This window comes from Coffea arabica, chromosome 4e (assembly GCF_036785885.1).
Source record: "Coffea arabica cultivar ET-39 chromosome 4e, Coffea Arabica ET-39 HiFi, whole genome shotgun sequence".
NCBI classification, from domain to species: Eukaryota; Viridiplantae; Streptophyta; class Magnoliopsida; order Gentianales; family Rubiaceae; genus Coffea; species Coffea arabica.
The window spans coordinates 18,466,222-18,477,118 of NC_092317.1; the positions used below are offsets into that span (position 1 = coordinate 18,466,222).

Genomic DNA, 10,897 nt, shown 5'->3' on the forward strand with positions numbered 1-10,897 from the left:
ACAACAACAGTAGTAATACTAATAATAAAAATAATTGATGCGGCTCCGATTCATCTATCCCCAGTTGCCTTGTTACAATTAGGTAGAGACATGCAAAGGTAGCGATAAGCAATTGAAACGTCTTCTGTTTACCTTAACTCTCTCGGTCAGATGCAAAGACAGTGATTAGCAATTAGAATATCGCTCTCAGATGCATCTGCTCCCAAAAGCCTAAGGTATTGCAAGTTTTCTATCAAGTCATTACCATCCAAATGCTATTCTTAGAAATGTATTCTCACATAAACTCGAAACTAGCAGCACCAGACCAACCAGTTACCGCCAAATCAATTTGGATGAAGGATCCTATTTGATAATCCAATTCAACATTTAAATTTAATAGATTCAAACCTTAACATGTTCATATATGTTTGATAACAAAAAATAATTTGATAACAAAAAATAAAATATCTTTATTAATTAAGTGAATTTGAATTATAGAGGCATAATTCATTTGAAAAAAATAAGTGATAAGTAGTTCACTTATCACTTAATAAGAAATACGTTCAAATGCTAATATTTCAGTACTTAACAATTCAATAATTTAACGAATTCAAATTTTAGATTTTAGTTTTATTAAACACACCTTTGATTATGCTTTTGAACACTTTTTGACCTTTAAGACCTGATCAAAAGAACTGGTTTCATAAGCTAGCAAACAAACTCTTAAATTCTGCTGCCAATTCAGATTCAAAACTACTAAGTTGGAATTGTTTATTTGCCTCCATTTAATCATTTGATTGTCCGAATATTCAACGGTTCCTGAATTCACTAGTACTTGACGTTGCTGCTACTCTCTGGAAATGCTAAATCCTTGTGACTTCTGTACAATGATATCTTAACAACCTGATCACGAAAGCAAAAGATATCAGAGATCCTCCAAAGTAACTGAATCTCCAGCGTTTGCAGAAGGTGCACGTCATAGTCAAGGAACCTCATGCACACATCCAAAGAGCTGTGGTGCAGGTTGAAGTTACAACTGTAAAGTCATGTTCGGCTAGAGGTTCAGTCGACAAGAAGGATTAGGCATCATGAGAACTATGCCAAGGGGAAAAAATGACAAATCCCCTTAGCACGCCTAATTAACAGGATCATGGAGTTATAAACAGTGAAGTTAGTGAACTGTGAAGACTCTGAAGATCATTAAGCATCATATGAAGCTATAGATGTTACTTCAGTAAAGCATGACACGGAAAGCTAATTGATTTCATTAGATTAAAAAACATAGCCTACAACTTAATGTTTCAAATTTCAAGTCTGACATATAAACATCATTATGCCGGATATGCAGAGGAAAACAGCATGATGCCTTGCCCATAAGAGATCCAGCAAGCATGATCCTTTACATAGGTTTTCAAAGCTAGCAACATTACTTGATTAGGCCGAAAACAGTGAACTGCCTTGAAAATTATCTAGGCAAAGAACAACTTATTTTCTGAATTCTATTGAACAATGTAAAGCTCTTGCTTTGCTATGACATAGCAGCCAATGCTGCTACCCCGTTCTGTTATAAATTGCTCCTGAAATGACCCCATTCGCTTGCTAGGTAAATCAATTGAAATATCTTTAAAATTTGGCAGACCCTCTACTTGAATACCATCTCCACATATCAGAAACTGATTCCCAACAATAAATGAACCTGTGACACGGATTGCTAGTCCATTCTCACCATGACCCTGGCATTGGAGATTCTCAACAACATGCACAAGCTTTTCTGGAGGCCAGTCACCAGCCAATGTCCTACGAATGTTTGACAATATTGCAAATATGTCATTTTGCCCACCATATTCTTTTCCACTGAATCTGCAACAATCACAGATATCTTTTTAAGCTCACCTGGTTGTCTAAATGTGCACACAGAGATCTGTAGTAATGAATACTTGAAAGCAAAACATGCATACTTCTAATCATGTTAACCATTATTTGCCTTAATGCTAACCTCTTAGGAACAACACGGCTAAACTACATTTAAGAGTATTGCATGCATCCAAAAATGGTAGGCTATACTCAGCAAAACCACTACAAACAACTGTAAAAGGCCATAAATTCCCAGCAATTAAAGCAAACACCACCACGATGTCCCATGATAAGTACTCGATCGTTTAGGATTATACTCTGGTAAAAATCTAGACTCCAAATGAAAACTGAGACCAACTCTCTTGCAAGTAGAGAGTGCATACTTTTTATAAGTGAAAAAAAAATTCCGGGTTTGAGGCAACCAAATTATATGGAATGCAATGCCTCAGGTACCTGAAAACTGAACGCTCATCATACAATTTTCTTGTATGTTGCCAAAGATCTTCAGATCCATCAAAGAGTAAGTAGTAATGCATTGTCAGCATCTGGTCAAGCAAAATGGCAAGACAACTATTAGCAGTAATATTTTCTTTTTCCGTCATTTCTTGCTCGACAGTTTATAATAGGCAATCCACAAGTCAAGCTCACAATGAATGATAGAATAGTTCCATCTTGAGCTGAGGCTAACATGATTCAGATAGAAGTAAACAACCAGGTGAGCCTTAATCGCCCTTGATTTAAGATGTTCAGTAAGGGAAATGTTTAACATGAATCTAGTAGGTTATCAATATTGAAGAACTATTTAACTTACATCCGCTAGATCCTTCATTCTTTGTATGGGATCGAAAATTCCACGTACAAAAGCACCCAAGTCAACAGCTGTATCCTCATACTTGACAATGAATGGGTGAGCAAGAAGCTGCAGTGGCAAAATTCAAAAATCAGTAGAACGCAGAATATTAAGCCTGAATACTATTAAGTATATACCATACTAGCATTAGATACTAAATCAATGTGAAACAGTAGAATCGTGGAGCTAAACAAGTCAGATGACAAAGATATTGGATATCTAAACCGCAATTCATATGTAGGATTTATTTAGACCTGCTCAATGCCCTATGCCCTGCATATGAAAATAGATATGCTAGGATTGTGGTCAGAAAGGACAATATGGATACCTGCCTGAATTAACAGCCAACAAAATGCCGAAACCAGTGAAATATGCCACTTTAAAGTTGAAACGACGTTGAGCAGGATCAAAATGAATTGACTAAATCACTGCAATGGCTGAATGGATTGATTATGGTCTACTCATGCTTTAATTCTGAAGGTATCAACTTAAAAGAGGACTCTGAGTAGATACACCTAGAAAAGGTTATCCTCTTGATGTAAAACAATTTTGTTTTCTATATCTCAAAACAGTCTTCCCTAACCCAAGGCAATCATTTGAAAGAGAATTATGCTTCATCTATACTATTTTTCAAGAGCTTTAACAATAGTGATTATGCTAGCATGAACTGGGAACATGCAGACTTATAACTTCATAATCAAATACAGATAAAACAAAGTTTGAAATGAGGAAAATAAACTAAGGTACAAACTGTGTGCAGATGTAGCATTCAATTAGGCACCTTTTGGATTGAAGAAAAGGAAGGGAAAGGAAAGGAAAAGGAGAGTAGAGGAAAGTGGTTTCCATCCATCTTGTTTGGAATAAGTATGGAAGGAAAGCAAAGAAATACTGAATTTTTGTTTGGATTGAAGAAGGAAAAGAAAGGAAAAGAAAAGATCAAGCGTTAATTTACTAGAAAAGATATGAAAAAAATTGATCTATTAAAAAATTTAAATCAAGTAATTTAGTTTCATTTCCCTCCGTTTCCGACTTTTGGGCGGAAACCATAACTCAGCAAAACAACTAGACCTTTCCCCTCCCTTTCCCTCCATATCCTTTCCTTTCCCTTCTCAAAAATCAATCCAAACAACAAAAACCAAATCCCTCCAATTCCTCTCCTTTCCTTTCCCTCCCATTCCCTCAATCCGAATGGTGCCTTGGATTATCTTCTCCTACTATTGGATCGACTGAGCACTCTAGACTCTTAGGTTGAATTAATCAAACTGAAAGTTAACAAAAGCAACAAAAGGAGATTCAAATTGCAATAATGAGAAGCTGTGCACATTGAGGTTCAACAGTTTAGCAGTATACTTTCACACATATTCAACACAAGAAAAAAAAAATGTACTTATCAAAAGTAAACCTCGGTCAACAAAACTTTCAAATCCAGCATGATACAAAATTTATCTTTATCTTCAGCAAAACCAACAACTCTATTGATCATTGCCAATGCAAGGTGAGGGGAGTTATGCATTTCTTTTTAAGGTAATAAAAGGAATTGATATATAAACCCAGTGACATGATGTATTAGACATTTCACGACAGATTTTTTAAAATAAATTTCTGCTGCATTTACCTCAGTACAGACCATGATATCGGGACACTAACAAGCACTCACGCTGCCAAAATAAAATCCTATTAGCCATGCTATTTGAAGTGCAGCAGGGGCACAGACCATATAATTCGCATTTTAGAAGTCATGAATTTGATTACCAAGAAGAATATCAAAGCCTATAATCTGAATCTCAAAAACATTAGAACATAGTCAAATTTGTGTGGAATGTTTAAGTTTTGACCAACATCCAATTGTCAAATTTGGTTCACCTGCTCAGCTGTTGGCCTTGCATCTGCGTCTTTTTCTAGGCAAGCATCAATAAATGAGCAAAACTCTGGAGAAAAATCTTGCTTTCGTGGTGATGGAGATGGATCATCCAGAATCTGTCATCACCATCATTAGTGAAATGGAGTTATGAAATATGGGAAGTAAAACGGAAATACGCTGTTCATTAGTCTCCCCAACTTTTGCTTAGACAAGGGCCTGGTACCCATAACTTTATCTCGGCAAGTGGAAAATTTTTTTTTAAAAAAAGTGATTAGTTGCAAGTGGAGATCCTGTTACACAACATGTAATGAACAAAGTATCAAACTATGGATACTTACATTTAGATAACCTAGCACCTATTGCCAATGCATCTTAAAACGGTGAATAGCCTTTGACATGAAAATAATATGAATATGCTAAAAACTAGACAACCTAAAAGTTGATACATTAATAAACAAAAGTAAACTACAGAGCATATAAGATCTTATTCAAATACCTAACGATGTCAGGCAGCATAAATTCTGAACCATAAGGGAGCATAAATATTGATCATGAATACAGAACAAAGAAAAAGGGCATTATTAGCAAGGTTTTCGATTTATTGCTAAACAAATTCAGGTCAGAAGCAGGTATCTGTTTCTCTACCCAAATATAAAAACCCAGACAAGCCAAAATCCTGCAAATGCTTGATCACAACTGTTCTCAACTGGTTCCACATAGCATAACATAAATGTCGCATAGCAGTTGCAAGTTTCTTGTATAACACAAACTTAATACATTAACCCCATCGGTTAGAACCAAACCCAGACCTCTCCAGAAATATCCCTGTAGATGATAAATATGGCGGTAAAATCAGCAGGCCTTGTTATCAGAGAAGTATTTACTCAAATAACAAGATAGAATAAAGAAGAAGATGAAGGACGCATTCAACTTGTCCATCCTGCAGGACCTTTGCTTGTTCTCTGTACCTCAGCAGCCTAAAGTTAGAAGGTCACATGAATGCTTTGGGGCCAGAGATATTAATGAACAGCATAGAAGTATAAATTTTCAGAAAAAATGAAAAGGAAAAAACTTGTCTCCCACACCCTGTTAGTTCATCTAGATTTCTATTGCTGGCACATTGAAGCAATTTTGCAGTTGCATTGTTCCATATGAAATCTTTATTGTGAAATGGCCAATAATATTTAAGTGTATGGCCACCAAATTCCAAAACATTGCCATTCATGTTACGAATAGTAAGATTTTACAGCTTAGACCACAAGGAACATCCCAGCCTTATAATAGCCTCTTAGCAAGCTATTCTCTGGTAACTGTAACTCTGAAAATGCAAACCTTCCTGAAACTGATAAACTCAAGAGTTGCAGATCTTATATTAGTTTTGTTAGTGTTGCTGTCATCAGGATGACTATTGCTTCTTCTTATTTTCAATAACTCTGTTAGGCAAACAGTAACCTATTTAGGAAAACAAGGACACATTTGCTGTTCGCATGGTATGTTTAATGCTGCTGAAGTATTGCCTACACTAAAAATCTCCATTTTCGTTTTTCCCCCAAACAAAAATATTTTAAAAAATATATTTAAATACTAGCAGGGATATTGGAAACAAGAAATTACCAAATTACGCATTTAATATTGTCCTTACATTCTTTATCACATTGATAATTCTCAGAGATCACATGTTAAACTATTCAGCTTTTTTAAGAAGCCTCAAAAAGCATCATAAACATCAAACTATAAACTGTTTACAAAGTCACAATGAAGCAATTTTGCATATTGCAAGTGCATCGTCTAGGGCTAAAATGTACAAATAGAGCAGTCAAATGAAAACACACAAAATCTTTACCAAATGGATCATGCATCATATATCGGTGGCTAATGTGAATAAAATCAGTTAATAAAAGGTCTATGAAGGCTATGCCATCCCAGCACATGTTAAAGGTGTTACAGATCAGCTACAATGAGACATCATAATCTAGAGGCTATGTCATAAAGTTGAAACTAGCGGTCAAGCCATTCATACAGAAGCATTGGACATAATATTGCCTGGAAAACAGTGATCCTTCATCACAACTAAACTCAAGTAGTCATAATCTATATCAACCAACACAGAGCTTCAGGTGAAAGCTAGCTGCTTAAACTTGTATTTTGGAATTGACATACTTTTAGATGAACTAAGTACACATAGAAGCAAGGAAGCCAATCAAGTAAAGAAGTTTGCTAGTTAATAAAAGAGAAAAGAAAGCATAAATTCAAAAATTCTAGGAAATAGCAACTAACACAGAGCTTCAGGTGAAAGCAAGCTGGTTAGACTTGTATTTTGGAATTGACATACTTTTACATGAACTAAGTACACATAGAAGCAAGGAAGCCAATCAAGTAAAGAAGTTTGCTAGATAATAAAAGAAAAAAGAAAGCATAAATTCACAAATTCTAGGAAACAGCAAATTAAATAATTCCAGAAGTTACAGATTAGTAATTTGACATATTGTGCAAATACTAAAGTCAGACACAAAATTGATTAAAATAGAAGTTCCAGAGATACATTGAACTTTAACCTGCAACATAAGATTTACTGGCCCTTCATTGGCTGTATATGGAAATTCACCTGTACCACACTCAAAAACTGCTAGCCCAAGGCTCCAAATATCAGCTGGATATGAGTAGCTCTCATTTCGAATTCGTTCAGGTGACATATATGTTACAGTCCCAACAAAGGTTGCACACTGGGAAAACAAACAGAAGATAACAAGGATAGTAGCATTTCTTGCCCATGGAAATGAGGTTCTTTATCATCAGGAATTAACTATTAGGAAATATAGAAACATTTGTACAACTCACCATGGCAATTGAGTTCTCCAACCCAGCACTTATACCAAAATCCGTTATCTTTGGCTCACCTTTAAGATTTATAAGCAGATTTGCTGGCTTTATGTCTCTATGAACTAAATGTCTAACTCCATGCAAATAACTCAGCCCCTGAAAACAAATGAAATATGAACAGGTTTATGCAGAAAAAGAAAATATACATATCCAGAAATATATTTAGCAGTTCTGTTCATGTTGAGTTTACAGATTTGATTTTTCTTGTCAAACAGGGTTATACACACTGGTCCTTTTCAGTCCTTCATTCGGATGAAGAGAGAATGAAGAAGATTAGTTGTCAAAAATGGTTTCAAAAACCAAAATTTTGGACTTATTGCAAACACCAAACTTGAAAGAGGAAAATTACTACAAGAATATAACTGCTTATGTCTCTATGCTTTGCATGTGTCTGGGTATGAGTTTGAACTCATCCCAAACATCAAACTTGAAAGAGGAAAAATTACTATAACAATATCTATTGCTTATGTGTTGCTGCTTTGCATGTGTGTGGCCATGAATTTGAATCTGTCTGTGAGAATTTCAGTATGTTTGAGTCCTCAGATTACACACCAACAAAAAGAAGTGAGAAGTTCAAAAGAGTCTTTACATGCAAGAGCTTTCGAACCATAGAAGAAAGAACTGGCTCTGGTATGCATTTGCGCACTCGAATGACATCTGCTAGAGAACCTCCATCCATGTACTCTAGAGCTATGCTTATTTGTCCAGAATCTGGAGTGTAAAAAGCTCCATAGAATTCAACAAGACCCTGATGATAGGGCGCCTCACACAAGGTTCTTATTTCATTAAGAAGCTGCTGCCTTTTCTCCTGATATGCGCATGGTACAATGTATGTGAGATTTTGAAGAAGCAAGGAAAAAGAATCTCCCAACCACAAAATCATACCACATATGCTCTTTATATCAAGATTGAGTTTCAATCCTCCATTAATATGTTAGTTATCAACCTAAGTAACTAAAAGTTACAAATCTTATCCATTGAACAATTACCATTTTCAGATTTTTTTTGTCAAGGCTTACAGCATCCAGACAAACTTTAGTGCATGCATCCAAATTCAGAGGAAAATGAAGAATAAATTGAGTAAAGTTTTTGTAAACCTTGGGAAGCCCAAGGACCTTCAAAAGCCTCAGTTTTCGATGTAAGAGGTTTCCCGCATTGACAGCTCACATAATAACAATGGAGACGGGGTCAAAGAGAGTAGTCAATCTGGGTATAACTTCATAACGTTGGGTATAATTGTCATGAATGCAAAATTATTTTTTAAAAATTGGGAAGACTCAAAAATTAAACCTGGGACCAATGCATCAAAAAGCTAGACAGGTGGAAAAGGACAGATACAAACCTTTTCAAAAATATTGATTCTCTTCAAGGCTATTATTCTATGGGTGGGTATGTGAATAGCTCTCTGAACAACACTACTTGCACCACTACCTATGGCTCCAAAGATCCTCATCTCATGTGATGCGCACCTGTGTGTCTTTTCAGTGCGGTCTGAATCATCTATTGTCCATGAAGGACACTTTTGCAATCCAAGCTCATTAATGTTGTACACTCCATAAGATTGACTCAATAGGTTCACAGTTCCACCATCTGATAGCTGCACAAGAATCAAAAACTCATTGCTGGCATTATCTCAAGAAACATATTCGTAATATGATCTTTCTCTATAGCAGGAAGTGATCTACAGAGAAACTTACCATACAAGAATCAGAAGGGTCCAATGTTGACCCTGATGAAAAGCCCTTTTCAGCATCAAACAGTGGCACAAGTTTCTTTTTTAATTCCTCTAGTCCAGCCATTGGAACATCCAACAATCTCTCTATACCTTGTTCTCCTGGACAAAGGGGAAAAAGAGCACAAATGACAGATGTAATGTGTGATGACACTCTTCCAAGCAACAAATTAATTTACTATAACAAATTATGATCTTCAACTATATCACCTTTTTCTGAATTCATCAAATACACACAGACGCACGCACATACAAACCTCTTCAGTACAAACCATAGGGCAAATAAGTGAAAAGACTGGACTTAGCTGCATACCGAAGAAAGATGGCACAATTTTGGGCTACTTATACAGGATCCTGACCAATTGTTGTACACAGTTGACTGGAAAAATTACAGTAACATTCATCTGTACATTTGACATATATAAAGTGTATCATCGATGCGCACATATAAACCATTTACTTTTCATTATTTCTGACAATTCTTGGACCAATCATTGATCCTGCCCCTATCAATTTATACATATGGCATTTGCACTTATTCTTGTACAGATTGCACGGTCCATGAACACAAACAAGGGTAAACTTCACAGATAAAAATTAGTACAGCCCAAAAATGTGTCCTCTCACAAATTAAGTATCAACATGCACCCCTTTTTACAAAATTTCACTAATAAGTGTTTTATACTACCAAATACTGTAACAAGACTAAAGAATTCAGACACAAATGATAATGCCAACAACTAGAAAAGAGGAAGTTTGGGAAAGAAACTTGAATCATTCAGACACAAACCACAAAATACTACTAAAGTCTGTCCAAACCATCTCCAGTTTCAAACTGCAGATCAATTACAACAACCTGGGATGTACAACCAACAAAACCAACCGTAAAATTTTCGAACAAATTAAAAAAAAAACAATTGAGAGTTCTGCCAGGTGGAAGAAACTCAAAATACATGTCCCAAAAGAGAACTGGAGGAAACAAACCTGTTATAGCCTTATCTTGGAAGATTGTTCAAAGTTCAAAATCCATTTTTCTTGTTCAGAATCTCTGCTGTATCAAGGATTTTCGATGTCAAGATTTATTAAAGAAAGTTTCCTGATTAGTGTAATTGAGAGTTTTTTTTCCAAGTCAAAAAATGAAGAAAAGAAAAAAGAAAGGGTAAAAAATTTGGAGAGCCCCTGAACGGTTACAGTTGTCTACTTTTGTCCCTTTATCTAAATTTTATTTTCAATTGATCCTTAAACAATTAAATTTGTACACTTTAAGGACTTCTGCTAACTTTAGGTATAAATTTGATCGGATTTAAAGGACATTTTTATCTATTCATAACTGAAGCATCGAGACTAGTATAGAAAATCCTGAAAAAAAAATAATCCTTCAATTTCTTAAAAACATCATTAGATTTTTTTTTCACAAATCATCTGAAAATCGAATTTTACCCATAAGAAAAAAGCTTTGCACCATGTTTTGCATTTGGTGTTTTTTCTAGTCATTTAATGGTTTCACTATCAAATGCACCATGTCTCGCATTTGGTATTTTTTTCAGTCATTTAAAAGTTTCACTATCACAATCTTTTGCGTAAAATTCGATTTTCAGAGGATTTGTAAAGAAAAATCTAATGATGTGTTTCATAAATTGAAGGGTTACTTTTTTTTCAGGGTTTTTGATGCTGGTCCCAAAACTTTAATTATAAATGGACAAAAATGCCCTTTAAATCTAGCCAAATTTATGCCTAAAGT

The 10,897-nt window shown here is 35.2% G+C and overlaps 1 protein-coding gene across 2 annotated transcripts; it reads right to left on the reverse strand.

The window, feature by feature from the left end:
• Positions 1–1,221: 1,221 nt before the first annotated feature.
• LOC113742566 (mitogen-activated protein kinase kinase 3) lies at positions 1,222–10,337 on the reverse strand. 2 transcript variants are annotated; one of them, XM_027270428.2, is made up of 10 exons: positions 10,141–10,337; positions 9,122–9,258; positions 8,767–9,021; positions 8,014–8,232; positions 7,383–7,520; positions 7,100–7,267; positions 4,547–4,660; positions 2,645–2,752; positions 2,287–2,378; positions 1,222–1,839 (listed from the first exon to the last, which is right to left on the reverse strand). In XM_027270428.2, the coding sequence occupies exons 2-10, from the start codon at positions 9,221–9,223 to the stop codon at positions 1,479–1,481; spliced, it is 1,557 nt and encodes a 518-aa protein (XP_027126229.1). In that variant the 5' UTR covers positions 9,224–9,258; positions 10,141–10,337; the 3' UTR covers positions 1,222–1,478. The 2 variants fall into 2 exon arrangements, with proteins under 2 accessions (XP_027126229.1, XP_027126230.1); XM_027270429.2 differs by lacking the exon at positions 10,141–10,337 and adding an exon at positions 9,947–10,067.
• Positions 10,338–10,897: the final 560 nt, after the last annotated feature.

Bases quoted from the DNA above. Each gene is read 5' to 3' on its own strand.
- LOC113742566 (XM_027270428.2), bottom strand. From the start codon at position 9,223: ATGGCTGGACTAGAGGAATTAAAAAAGAAACTTGTGCCACTGTTTGAT. The intron at 7,521-8,013 runs GTAAAGACTCTT...ATTTGTTTTCAG, and splicing joins TGGTTCGAAAGCTCTTGCAT to GGGCTGAGTTATTTGCATGG. The intron at 1,840-2,286 runs GTACCTGAGGCA...TGATTGTTGCAG, and splicing joins GATGAGCGTTCAGTTTTCAG to ATTCAGTGGAAAAGAATATG.